The following is a 14,123-nucleotide window of genomic DNA, read 5'->3' on the forward strand; positions in this document are numbered from 1 at the left end:
CACTGACCTCTGCTTGAGTCTGCTGAAAACCTGAAGTGTAAAATACCCATTCATCTCAATGGCATTTTAACTGAAGCTTAATGTCAATATAACTATTTTACTGCTTATGCCTTTTCTACTAAAATGAGGTTGACATATCTCTCGTTGGGCACAGTGGCAGTTAGTGGGAAAGCTAGTTGCTGAGATATGAAATAGGGAATTCAACTCCATGTTTAGTTAGTTTTTGCATTTACCCAAAAGAGGGAGGGAAGGAGAGAAATCCCTCCCCACCATCAAGAATCTTAACTCTTTTCTGGTTGCAAACACCAAATTGACTCCAGTGACGTCCTGGATGCCAAAACAGCTTCTTGTCCCCAACTAAGCTATCAAAACCTCCAGCTTTTTTCCCCGGACAGCTTCTGTATGCAGTTACATGCTTTTTCAGTATTAAAAAAAGAAATTTGCAGCACAATGAACACTTTAAAATTTGGGTGCAGTGTCAAATGTATTTAATATTAAAATAATTAAGGAATCCTATACGAAGGAGAGCGGGTCACAGCTTGGGAGGTTGCCCCTACATATATATATTGTCTAGTGTGCTACAGAATAGAGGGACCTTGTTCATGTTTTGTGAGTTTATCTCTGGTAACTTTTTACTTGCTCTGTAGTGACAAGAATCTCTGGTCTCTCAGTATCTCCCCTCAGATGAGAGAGAGAACACCCTAGCTTTTGAAGTGGTACCTTGGTGCAACCCAATAGATTTTGCTGGTATGGGTGCTGGATCTTTGCTATTTTTAAAAAGTAGTGTTGTGGATGAGTTCTGGTGTCTCAGAAAATACTAATAGAGAGGTGAGACATTTACTAAATAAAGTGAGTTCGTGCTCACAATTGCCATGCTCCTACTTTGTTATCTAACTGATTATTAGAAGTGCAGAGGAACATTAATCTTTAGCAAAACTCTGAGAGGATTAAAACTGCAGTTAATTAAAATGGGCATTGTGTATGTTCGTTCATTCTCCACTAGAGGGCGTATAACCATGTAAAGTAGATTCCGCTTATTATTAAACTTTCAGTTGCCAGCAAAAATTTGCCATTATCCAGGAGTTGCTAATAAGCAGAGGCATGTTTGCGAGGGTGCAGCCAGGGAAAGAAGAGCTGGGACAGGGTGAGGTGGGACTGTAGCCTAAATACGAGGGCTTTCAGATTCTGCAAGGATGCTTGGGGCCCACAACACTGCCCTGTATCTCTCCCTGCACTCTGGGAGTTGGGGCTCAGTCCCCACTGCTTCCTTTCCTGAGTGTAGCCCCCTTGCACGGCACAGCTTGAGGAGCATAGGGAGAAAGTACTATGCAGTTCCAGCATCCAGGCTGCAGCTTTCTTTCCTGTTACTGCGCTGCCCACAGCCTCCTCTCCCAGCCTGCAACCCACTTAACTCCTGAGCAGTCCCTGTGCACAAGCAGATTGTGGGGCCACAGCCCCTGAAGGAGGCACTAGAATGTGCTGAGGAACAGCTCTAGGCAGGTTTGTGGGGATGCACTCAAGGAAGGAACGACCTAGCACTTCCTTCCTAGGCTGCAAACCTGCCCAGAGCTAGTGCTCAGCATGTCCCACTACTCCCTTCTCTGGCTGCAGCCTCACAATCCTGGCTGCAGGTGGGGCCATTCTTCCAAACAATGTTGTTAATAAGCAGCATGCCAGTGGCAGAATCTGAATCCTATTAACATTAAACTCAATGGGATGGAATTGGTTCCCAAAAAAAGGTTGCTGTTAATATCGGGGTTGCTATTAAGCAGACTGTTCTGAATGTAGAACTTTCAAGGTCAACATAATTGTCCTACTCACTTATCAGCATACAGCAGCCATATTTGCACAGGTTGATACTGTTTTTAAATGAAGTTTGTAGCTCAAATTAACTCTGAGATTCTGTTCACCTCAGCAACTCTTTGGTAGATATTAAAATAATTAGATTGTTTTTGGTACGCAACTAGCACCTGCCATTGAGTCTGGTGGTACTGGCTTGGAGTTTTGTTCCGTGGCAGTGGTCTTGTTGTGGTCTGTTCTTTTCCTGTCTTGCCTGTTTTCTTTTTGGAATTCATTTGGTTTCTTTTCTTTGACTAGCATAGCATATCGTCGTGTCATTCGTGTCTATCAGTATGAAGTTGGGGATGATCTGTCTGGAAGGTTTTTCCTCTTATTTTCTTACCTCACTGTGATTTTAAAATGCACTCTTAATTCCAAAGGCTTGTGTTCTTTCCAACTAACTTTCACTGCTGTGAGATGCTTGGGGGTTTGTTTCCCTGTTGATTTTTTGCCTCTCCGCTGTTGGTTCACAGCTTCCTGCCCAAGGTTCTGGGCCTGTGCTTCGTTCTCTTTAAACACGCTTTGATTTTGAGTTTTAACCCTCTGTGGTGAGAGAGACCTAGATGTTTAGCATATTTTCATTGCTACAGAGTGATTCAGCACTTGAAAAGCCTTCCCAAGAAGTATTAAGAGACCTTTGGGAGAAAAGGGTCTGGTGAGGGGGAGGGAAGACAGCACCAGGAATTTAAATTCTACCGGGGGCACAAACACGTTACAGCACATCTGCACAATATCCAACTTGCTGTTTGTACACAGGTCATCTGTTGTAAACTTTCACTGTAAATGTTACAGGACAGAGGCTCTAAAAACTGCTGCCTTAACATTGCTTAGAATTGAAGAAACACAACAACTTAAAGGGCTTTATGCAGCTAGTACCTGTGAACAAAATCATGGAGCCCATAACTGCAAAAGGGTGCCTTTATAAATCAGTGTTTGGGGCCCCTTGTTGGCATGTCAAGAATACCTCTGTGTGAACATTTAAAAAATTCTTACAATTGTGACAACTATCAATTTCAAAATTCAAGTGACTGTTAATGGCTGTGTCAGAGTGGCTCTGAACTATTACATCGTAGAAGTGCTCATCTTTGAGGGGTCACAGTCTGAGAATACAGAAAGAAACATTCACCTAGCTGTAATGAAGTAGTGGAGGTTTTCTGTCTTGCAAGGGTGATTGTCTTTCATCAAGGTTGGCTTTAAATTAAGCCAGTAGTTTTCAAAAGGTTTTTCACACTTGCTTTCTGTGTAAAGCCTCTCTAGCGCTCCTGTGTCATTGGCAAACAAAGTTTGTCTCTAGTGAATCACGTGTAGTTTGTGTTGGGCACAGTTTGGGATGGAAAGGGCATTTGCACTGGGTTTCTAACTTCACTAGGTCCAGTAAGAAGGTGAGTGCTTTGAATTTGGCATGAAGTGTTTCCAGTGGCTACTTTATCACAGCCTGTGAAATTTGGGCTTGAAATTAACTATATAAAGAAATGACATGGAGCAGGTTCTAAAAGCCTCTGTTTTATATAGGGTGAGTCTGAATTTAAAAGCTTGACAGAAAAAGTTTTGTTATAAAGTTTATGGAAAAATTATTTTACCCTAAAAGGATGGTGTTAATTTCAAGCCCCTCCCCCCCCGGCCTTTGTTGTTATGTGAAGAGTGCCTCTCCCTCACTGGGATTCTATGTTTAGGTCCTGTATGGTGGAGGAATCAGGAACCCTGGAATCACAGCTGGAAGCTACTAAAGTAAGCATACCTCACCTGTTGTTAAAACTTCTGTTTCCTATTGATGCTCAGGAATGAGGGGGGAGAGAGAGAGAATGCCTTTAATGACTGATATGTAGGTCTTTAATTAATTCATACATTTTGAGGCCAGACAGACACCATTCTGATTATCTAATCTAACCTGCATTGCACAAGCCAAAAGAAAATCCTGAATTAGAAATACTATACAAGGGAGAACTAAGTCCCTCTATCTGGGAGAGGAGCCTGTATCTGAAACCTTTCCTTGCAATGTTCTACAGTCTGTTTTGAGAATTAGGCTGTAGCTGCTGTGAGGTTTCTAGTCATATTTACAGGCAAAAACACCTTTCTTGGAACATTAGCCCATCTTACAAATCCATCTGAGTCATATGTGATGAATCTCCCTTGGATAGTGATATATTTTGTAACACTAGACAACAGCTACACCATAGCTTCCTCCTACCTCTTTGGTGTTATGTGCCTGTGTTCTAGCTCAGTCGGTATGTTTGCTCCATTCTGTTTTCTTTCCAAATAGCATAAGCACCAGGAGATTCGGGCAATGCGGAGTCAACTAAAGAAGATTGAGGACCTTGGAGCAGCTATGGAAGAAGCACTTATTTTGGACAACAAATATACAGAGCACAGCACTGTAGGCCTGGCACAGCAGTGGGACCAGCTTGACCAACTAGGGATGAGGATGCAGCACAACCTGGAACAGCAGATACAAGCTAGGTACAGTGTTCGTTCATTTGGGAAGATAAACCACATTCATCATTTCAGGGAATAAGTGAGTTAGGGAGAGACTGCCAGTACAAATCAAGCAGGATAAATCTCTTCCACTTACTGTTTTGTGTTCTGGGTAGTGTATATCAGTATGTTCATTTTTTTTAGGTAGACTGCAATTTGAGAAATAGTTCTGGTTACAGCTAGCCCTGGTGATTTCTCAGTGAAATGGGTGGCAATTGAACCAGGTGCATGCTGTCTCCATTCAAGGGGGTGGCAGACAGAAAACCAAACAGCCTGAAATGAACCTGGCATTTGATTAGCCTGTGACCTATCACTGCAATTTCATGATCAGTTCACTAACTTTACTGCTTCCTTTTTAGAAACACAACTGGAGTAACTGAGGAGGCTCTGAAGGAGTTCAGCATGATGTTCAAGTAAGTATGCATGTTCTCAGCAACCTGGAAAAGTGGTCATAAAGGAATTCTTCAGATCTTTGACATGTAGATGATTGCTACACAAAAATTGATGGTCCAGATTCTCAGCTGCACCTAGTTTCCACTGTTTGCAGCTCCCTGATTCTTGGGCCAGTTCTGAGCCAGGCTGCTGTAACTCTGCCAGCTGGCAATAACTGGAATAATTCCTCACTAAAGGATGTGGCCAGTTTATGATCTTTCTGAAGGACTCCAGAGAATTTGTGTGCTGTTTGTATTAAATATGAAGGTACTTACTCACTCCAGTTTTCAGTTCACTGTATAGTTTAACCAGTTATCTTAATGATGTTGCAAGATTCATATTTTTCTATTCTAGACACTTCGACAAAGATAAATCTGGTCGTCTGAATCACCAGGAGTTTAAGTCCTGTTTACGTTCTCTAGGCTATGACCTGCCTATGGTTGAGGAAGGAGAACCAGATCCAGAGTTTGAAACTATTCTTGACACTGTAGATCCCAACAGGTACAGACAGAAGATAACTTATATCAATTGTGCTGTTTTCACTTTCAAAGTCTGTCACAGGCTGCTTTTGCCCATTATTGCAGCCTCTCCATATTCTTCAAATTATTATTCCTTTACAATGGTCACTGCTACTTTATAGTTTGAGCAGAAAGAACATTGAATCAGACTTCCTGTATATCACAAGCCATTAAATTACACCCAGTAACTGGTGTCTGATTAAAGCATATCTGCATGTGAAGAAATTCTCACAATCTGGACCCTATGCCCAGGACTTTTCATGAGACATTTACAATATTCCTTACCATCTTAGTTAATGCAGGTCTGGGAAGTAGGAAGGATAACCGCGCTGCTAGCCCTGCCTGCTTCGATGGGGTGAGAGCTCAATAGCATCAAGTAATAGTGTTCTGAAGCAGGTCTGTTTACATGCTATGTGTGTTTTATTGGCAGGGATGGACATGTCTCACTGCAGGAATACATGGCATTTATGATCAGCAGGGAAACTGAAAATGTGAAATCCAGTGAGGAAATAGAAAGTGCTTTCCGTGCCCTTAGTTCAGAGGGCAAGCCCTATGTGACCAAGGAGGAGCTCTACCAAGTAAGTGTCAGTTGTGCAAATCCCATCTCAGGAAAGACAGCAGCAACTAACACCATGGAAGTTAACTCTAGCTGTTCTGAGCCCCCTTGCAAAGCTGACTGACAAGGATGATCTACACCTGTTAACTTCACATGCCACTGAAAGATTTTATTGATGCAGCTAAAGCTATTTGTAAGTTTGTTTGATCCCTTACTGAGAGTGCCACAGTGCTTTACACTCTACCCTGTCAGTAAGAAGCCAGATTAGTACTTTCCCAGTTGCACTGAAACTCTTGATTAAATTTAACCTCAATACAGTTGAATAGGGCATTACTGTTAAAGCTCCCCAAAGCTGGAGGAGAGAACAGGTCCAGAAAGAGAAGTCACCAACTAACAAGTTTTCTATTCTGGATCCTGACAGTGGGAGGGAGATCAGAAGTGGAAGTTACCTATTTTTGTCTGAGTGAGGGATCTTAAAAATACTGCATAACTGAGCAGGAGCCACACACTCTTGAATTCCAGTCCTAGCTCTGACTCTGTGGCCTTAGTGTAACTTACAATTCATTACCTTGAGAAGGTGGTTTACAGATAAGTACTTTACTAATGAAAACAGCTTAGTCTTCACCACTGAGAGGCTACTAACCACCCTATCTTCAATTTTGTCTTTCAGAACCTGACCAGGGAACAGGCAGATTACTGCATCTCTCACATGAAGCCCTACATGGATAGCAAGGGCAGAGAACTTCCTTCTGCTTATGATTACATAGAATTTACACGTTCACTGTTTGTGAATTGATATAAAAGCACTAACCCTTAAAAATACAAAGAACATATTCGCATTTGCCAACTGTAGCCCTGCATGCATCTCCATCTTTGTGTTGTACAATAATCAATGCTGCTTTCTGATGTAACCTTAAACGGCTTAGCTTAAAACTCTTAGGAAAAACAACAAATATTGCAGTGTGCTTCAATAAAAGTTACTGGTCCAAACTGCAGCAAAAATTTCAACTTGTGTTTAATCATCTTGATGCTTGAGTACCAATTTCAAGTGTGACTCAAACAAAGTCCAGTAGACACTCTCTTCTGCTCATTACATAGCTTCAGGTAATGAGGGTAAGAGTGACTAGGAGCGACCATGCTCTCCATTACAATGTAATGAATGTGTTTTACAGACCAGTTTTGGGTAGAAACAGTAACAACCCTATGCTGTAGCAAGATTCAGATAACACTGGCCTGTTTGTTAGTGTCTCAATCAGTGACTTCATTTGCCAGCTGCTCAAGGTGATTCATTTCCCTTGGTCCCTGTTGAATAAAGTCTGAACTCAGCTGCCATATTTTCAGCATGCCACTGGCATCCCCTGCTGCCAGAAGCTGAGGTTGCTTGAAGTTAAACTCTATGCAGTACACAGGAGTCTGAGCTGAAGCTTGCTTTATAGAAACTGCAGGTTTCTGGGAGCTCTTTCCAAAATCAAACAGCTGCACTTCTCCTTTAAAATAAATAATCCACATCAATCTTTACACTAACCAAATGTAATAAAAACAGTGTTAGTTCAAGCTTTCCCTCCAGTATGGATTACAGTCCTCCCCTGCTGGCAGTATTGAGATTAAGCAGTGCTACAATAAAGTGTAGATCTACTCACTAGAGTCACAGCAGGTTGAAACCAGCTGCTGGCAGAAGTTATGTCACAGCCCTTTAGACATCTTTAAATGCCAGTTTCTAAAGTCAGTCATAGTGCAAACTATTAGTGCTAAAAATGAGCGCTTTCAACACCTGAAAGCTGGAAACAGTTTTAGCCAGGGCATGGTATAGCAAATTTCCCATATCCACACAAGTCTGGGGCCAAATAGACTTTAGCAATGGGAAAGATATGACAACTGTAGTTGATACTCCAGACCTGATAATCTAAAAACCACTGCATTATACCAACTGACAACTTAGCTTAGAAACCCCAGCTGTCAAATTAAGTGCTAAGCAATAAGCTTTTACATAGCACTAGTGTTAGGAGAAACCAGGTTTTCTTCTGGCTTCTAAGAATAAGCAGCTAGAGGATACCTACCTTCTCCAGTGGCAGCTGCAAAGACCAAGGGTCGTACTGGAGACCAGCGCACACTAAACAGATACTTCTTTGATAACTGGAGAGAAATAAGGGGCTGTGCCTGCAGCATGGAGTGCAAGTGAACATGTCCATCAGTGCCACCACTCAGAAAGAGATTCCTGGAGAAAATAAGAAACACTTCTTAAGGGATCAGTATTAAGAACACAGAGCAGAGTTCACTTAAGCAGCCTGAGAGTTGATGTACGTTAGGTACGTGGCTTCTTTATGTATGGTCTTTTTGACTGAATGGTGTCAAGATTCCTCAAATTATTTGTCTCTGCTCAGTGGTTTCTTTTCTTTTTGTTAGTCACTATCAACTGCAGTCACATGAATCACTGCATCTTTGGCCCTGTAGTCTCTAGAGACATTGTATTTAAGGATAAGGATCTAGGGGGCTAGCATAATCTGGTCACTCCCATGCAAATTATATGCAGTACCAGGACTCCCAGCATGTTTCAAGAAAACCAATTTATGGACATTTTAAATAGTCTGTTATTAAATGGTGCACCTACAGACTGAGCGTACACTTCCAAATTTAAACTCAGATGGCTACTAATGAAAGTCACCAATAGCGTGATGGGCAGTTGACTTTGTGGAAACAGGCTGTCCCCTAAAGTTGTTAATGGCTCTTTTTTATTCAGGACAACTATTCCCATAGTTCCCAGTGGAAATAAGTTCAGCTGTGGTGTAAATAGGGACAATGCTATGGGCTTCAATGAAGTTGCACCTATACAAGGGGCATATTCAGTGTAAGTTTGTGCAACTCCCTTGAAGGTAACAGCATTCCAGTGTGACTCAGACTCAGACTTTAAGGTCAGAAGGAACCAATATGATCATCTAGTCTGACCTCCTGCACAAAGCAGGCAACAGAATCCTACCCCTCCCCTTCTATAACAAATTCCTAACCTATGTCTGAGTTATTGAAGTCTTCAAATTGTGGTTTGAAGACCTCAAGCTGCAGAGAATCCACCAGCAAGTGACCCATGCCCCATGCTGCAGAGGAAGGCGAAAAACCCTCAGGGCCTCTGCCAATCTGCCCTGGAAGAAAATTCCTTCCTGACCCCAAATATGGCGATCAGCTAAACCCCGAGCATGTGGGTAAGACTCACCAGCCAGCACTCAGGAAAGAATTCTCTGCAGTAACTCAGATCCCATCCCATCCCAGACCACTGGGCATACTTACCTGCTGATAATCAAAGATCAATTGTCAAAATTAAGCTATCCCATCATACCATCTCTTCCATAAACTTATTAAGCTTAGTCTTAAAGCCAGATACGTCTTTTCCCCCCACTACTCCCCTTGAAAGGCTGTTCCAGAACTTAACTCCTCTAATGGTTAGAAACCTTTGTCTAGTTTCAAGTCTAAACTTCCTAGTGTCCAGTTTATACCCATTTGTGACACATACAGTAGGGCTTCTGGCATGTAGCCTTTGATCAGCTCTTTCCCACCCCTAGGTCACTCTGGAAAACCACAGTTAGAACAGGATGGTAGTGTAACAAACTAACATTTGGTGCCAATGCAGTCTGCCTGTTACTTGCCTGTGGAAAGGTGAGCAGCTTACACAGTACACAGGTCCACCATGAGGAGAAAAGGCAAACTCTGCAGGTGCCTTGAGGGGAACAGAGTTACCTGTCCTAGGGACAGCAGCAGTCTCTACTGCAGTGGAGCACTTGAGAGAATATCCACCTTCCAGACCAATGATAAACACACTGGGATCAAAGCAGGAGAAAGAGAGTGAGGTCACACCCACAGCTGTCTCCCCACGTGTGCGCTGGGGAAAGGGAACAAACCATGAGACACAAGGACTCAAATTTAACATACATGTACATGAAACCTATACTAATCATAGCCTGCATGACCTGCACCAACCATTTAACATTAGAGGATCAGTTCTGTAAAAATAAAATAAGGATTCAAGTTCAGCATGGAGAACTTAGCTGCTTACAGCTCTGGTCATTTAGCTTTAGTTCAGGGCAAGGCTGCTGCATCCAAATTTCTAAGTGGCCAGTTTCCACACTATCCTGTGGGTTAGTAATGGGAAAGCCAAAGTTTACTGTGCTTGTTAATAAATGGGCTTTATTCTCTCTCTGCTTCCCCATCACATGGAAGCTACAGCCACCTACCTGTGCTCTCTCATAACCCAAACTATTCTAACTCACACCAAGCCCATTAAAAGGTTGTTTCAAGTCAATGTTCTCTGGAATTACTGAACTAACCTTCTTAAGTTTCATACTCCAAGGGATCTGCTGAGCAACTAAGGCGAATCCTTCAACTAACATCAGCTGACCATCTCTCTGTGTCTGCCACACAAGGATCTTTCCGTCTGTGGATACACTCAGAATCTGGAAGTGGTAACTGTGCTTTGAGTCCTGTAACCAGTTAACCTGTTCCCAACATAAGAAAACTCTGAAAAGGGGGCTCACCAAGCCCAGTAACCCCACATTCAAGAACACTACTAAGTCTCAGGACAAATTACATTAGGTAACACTACCAGCAAACCAGTCTCATGAGGATTTGCCCTATTCAACTGTGTTGAGGTTAAGTTAATCTAGCAATGGGAATTTAAAGATTTCAGTGCAACTGTGCAAGTATTAAGCAGGTCTGAATATGCCCAGGAAATAAAGGGATGAAATGTCAGGATTGTGATTCCTCCCCTGCCCTCCAACCCAAAGAACATCCCACTAAAGCGTGGACTGACCCCTATTACCTGATAAACTGGCTCTGTATGAGTGTCATCTGTCATCCCTGTCCTCCAGATCAAGGGATCTTCTATCCTGCTCATGTCCCATATCAAGACCTCCCCACTGTAAAGGCCACCTGTAGATGACAAAGGATCAACGGAACATAAGCAATGGCTACTAATGAAAGTCACACACAGCATGACAGGCTCGGTTTACTTTGTTACTGACTGCAAATAGGTTGGCCCCTAGAAAGAGTTGTCCTGAACAAAAAGGGCCAAGGGAAAATAAATTAATCTCTGGTGTAAGCAAGAACAATGCTATAGGCTTCAACTGATTTGCATCCACACAGGGGATATATTCAGCTCTGATGTAAGTGGATGCAATACTATGTAAAAGAGTTTCCAGGATGGTTATGCCTATTCCTACTCATGGGTATTGCACCACCTAGTGGTGCCTAAAAGTAGAACCTAGCAGCGTCCATTAGTGTTCTTGTGCCCTCTCCTACCTTTCGCCTCAGTGTCTCCAAACGTTCTGAAGGCAAGGCTGCAGTGCCTTCTACCTCCTCAGTTTCTTCCACTGCAAACCAGACATGCAGAATAAACCAGGACTCTGAGAAAGAGGGGAACATGGGTAGGAAGTGTGAATATGCAGAGACATCTTGAAGAACTCCGGTTACACATAAGTAATCTTCATTTTTTTCAGGCAGCTCTGTATATTCCAATTTATGGGACAGATTGATAAGCAGTGCTGAAAATAACCAGGAGGCAGGAACAGAGTCCTAATGAAATAGAGACTGAAGCACTGTTCTACCATCAGCCCTGGAGGCCAAATCAAGGGCATAATACTTGTAAATGTACGTACAAAATTCCAGGTCACAGCCCTGCAGATTTCAGCAGCAGGGACTTGCTTGCCTTAGCTGCCACAGTTCTGGTGGAATGTGATTGTACCGTCATGTATAATATTCAACGTGTTGTTTAATCCATCTAGAAACAGTCTAGGAAGATGACATAACCCATATAATTCTTAGCATAAAACAAATCTGGATGATTTTCAAAAACTTTAAAATTATGTTTAATTAATATGCAAGAGCTCTTCTTGCATCCGAAGTATATAACAGATCCCCCCTTATTCATAACAGGCTTTGGAAAAAATGCCTGCAAAGTAATTGATTGATTTAAAAGTCAGATGCCACTTTTGGCAAAAATCTGGGATCAGGACTAAGAATTACCTCATCTTATGAAAAGTAGTAAACAATGGATCAGCCATCAAGACATTCAATTCACTCACCCTTTTAGCTGACATTATGCCAATGATAAATGCCGTCTTAACGGATAAAAAAAGGTTTAAATTTTTTATTAAAGCTAATGTTAAAATACTATATAATACACAAAGTAAGAAAAGAGTATCTACATCTGGGTGTAGTGCTTAGATTATCTACAGATACAAAGTTTGTTTTAAAAGTCATAAGATACATATAGTGCATAATCAGCAATAACCCAGATTTAGGTGAGTAAATTTAACAATACAGTTTAGTTATTAGCATCCGAATTTCCAGATACACCACTCATGAAAAGTTATACAGAGAATTGGTTGTGGAAAGCAAATATATCAATGAGTGAAGATTTTCCCTCAGTAATTGAGAATTTAGGGTAGATTGTCCATTAGAAAATGCAATCCATCAGGAAAGTATTTGAATTACTTTCTCAACTGCGCTTCTCATCGGCACTCCAGCTCATCCCTCCTGGTAGTGGCAACATTCAGTGATGTGTTATAGGTAGACATCCCTTGACCACTTACTTGATGGCTTCTGACACCATGAGTTGCCACATCAGCCAAGAGTAGCATTGACCGATTCCACATTCTCTCAACACTCACTCGTTACTGAGGACCCATACGCCCAGGGCTCCAACAATCGGTGCGCGAGTTTGGACCTCATAGCCCCTTGCTCTCAAGTGTGTCAGCCAGATGGTCATATTTCTCCAGCTTTTGAGATCGGGCATGGCGGAAAACCGGGGTCCTGTTTTCAAAGGGAATTGTGACGTCCATCATAATGATCTTCTTCCAGTCTATGTTGGTGGTGATGATGTCCAGCTGCAGTTGTCTGTCCATTCCCGGGATGGCGGAGTTCACAGCAACCTTCCCCACGGGTGATGGGAAGCTCTAACCAGGCGATCTTGGATGGCAATGTGGCACAGCTGCCAGGCTCTGGAATGGGGCTTGCAGCTACACAAGAAAAATATCCTATCTTGTTTTAAAAATTTTCAGTAATGGAGAATCCACAACGAGCCTTGGTAAATTGTTCCAACGGTTAATTACTCTCACTGTTCAAAAGATACCCCATATTTCCAATCTGAATTTGTCTAGCTTCAACTTCCAGACATTTGATCATGTTATACCTTTCTCTGTTAGATGCAAGAGCCCATTATTAAATGTCTGTCCCCATGTAGATACTTATAGATTGTAATCAAGTCATCCCACCTTTTCTTTGTTAAACTAAATAGATGGAGCTCCTTTATAAGGCAAGATTTCTAATCCTTTAATCATCCTCATGGCTCTTCTCTGACCCTCTCCAATTTATCAACATTTTCTTGAATTGTGGGTACCAAAAGACACAGTATTCCTGCAGTGGTTGCACCAATGCCAAATAAAGAGGTGAAATAATCTTTCTACTGCTACTCAAAATTTTCCAGTTTGTGCATCCCAAGATTGCATTAGCTCTTTTGGCCACAGTGTCACACTGGGAGCTCATATTCAGCTGATTATCCACCATAATCTCCAAATCCTTTTCAGAGTCACTGCTTCCCAGGATAAAGTTCCTATCCTGTATGTATTGCCTACATTCTTTGTTCCTAGCTGTACACATTTACATTTAACTGTATTCAAATGCATACTGTTTTGCTTCGCACAGTTTACTAAGCAATCCAGATTGTTCTGAATCAGTCACCTGTCTCTTCCTTATTTACCGCTCCCCCAATTCTCATGTCTCCTGCGAATTTTATCAGTGACGATTTTATATTTTCTTCCAGGTCATCAATAAAAATGTTAAATAGTGTAAGGCTAAGAACCCATCCCTGCAGGACTCAACTGAAAATGTACCCACACAATAACGATTCCCCATTTACAATTACATTTTGAGACCTATCAGTTAGCCAGTTTTTAATCAATGTAATGTGTGGCATGTTAATGTTCAGGTTCAATGACAAAAGAAGGGTTTGGGGAATTGGAAGGGGAGTCTTTCAAACTGTATGGCATAGCTCTTTTCTTTAACTTCTAGAACCTATTTGTCTGATATTATAAGCCTCCATGCACTAATAAAAAGGGTTAGCCTCTCTCCAAACAGAGGAAGGGAAGGATCCTAGATGGTTGGTTCTTGACTCTCAATCTTCCCATCACATCTGAGGTCTGGCATGAGACAAAATAGTCATGGAAATAGAAGACTTCTTAGATTTAGGTCTTGATTTAAATGACCTCTTCTTGTGCTGCTGTGAAAGGATGTAGCCTGCTGGTACTGTTGCTGACATCTCTGAT

The 14,123-nt window shown here is 41.9% G+C and overlaps 2 protein-coding genes across 7 annotated transcripts in view; one reads left to right on the forward strand and one right to left on the reverse strand.

Moving 5' to 3' along the window:
• SPTAN1 (spectrin alpha, non-erythrocytic 1) overlaps nt 1-6,819 on the forward strand; it is a 67,416-nt gene extending 60,597 nt beyond the window's left edge. For 4 of the 6 annotated variants that reach the window (XM_075060481.1, XM_075060479.1, XM_075060477.1 and 1 more), the window contains 6 exons: nt 3,513-3,567; nt 4,100-4,296; nt 4,671-4,724; nt 5,098-5,244; nt 5,692-5,839; nt 6,488-6,819. In XM_075060481.1, the coding sequence (XP_074916582.1) occupies nt 3,513-3,567; nt 4,100-4,296; nt 4,671-4,724; nt 5,098-5,244; nt 5,692-5,839; nt 6,488-6,613 (727 nt within the window). In that variant the 3' untranslated portion in view covers nt 6,614-6,819. Of the gene's footprint in view, nt 1-2,097; nt 2,161-3,512; nt 3,568-4,099; nt 4,297-4,670; nt 4,725-5,097; nt 5,245-5,691; nt 5,840-6,487 lie in introns of all 6 variants that reach the window. The other 2 variants (XM_032797848.2, XM_075060478.1) reach the window with 1 other exon arrangement.
• Nucleotides 6,820-6,912: 93 nt separating this feature from the next.
• DYNC2I2 (dynein 2 intermediate chain 2) overlaps nt 6,913-14,123 on the reverse strand; it is a 41,100-nt gene continuing 33,889 nt past the window's right edge. The window contains exons 7-12 of the mRNA XM_032797653.2: nt 11,101-11,204; nt 10,622-10,801; nt 10,131-10,298; nt 9,453-9,685; nt 7,875-8,032; nt 6,913-7,304 (exon numbers count right to left, since the gene is read on the reverse strand). Coding sequence (XP_032653544.1) covers nt 7,066-7,304; nt 7,875-8,032; nt 9,453-9,685; nt 10,131-10,298; nt 10,622-10,801; nt 11,101-11,204 — 1,082 coding nt within the window. The 3' untranslated portion in view covers nt 6,913-7,065. The remainder of the gene's footprint in view (nt 7,305-7,874; nt 8,033-9,452; nt 9,686-10,130; nt 10,299-10,621; nt 10,802-11,100; nt 11,205-14,123) is intronic.

The sequence above is a fragment of the Chelonoidis abingdonii genome, chromosome 24 (genome assembly GCF_003597395.2).
Source record: "Chelonoidis abingdonii isolate Lonesome George chromosome 24, CheloAbing_2.0, whole genome shotgun sequence".
Lineage (NCBI taxonomy): Eukaryota > Metazoa > Chordata > Testudines > Testudinidae > Chelonoidis > Chelonoidis abingdonii.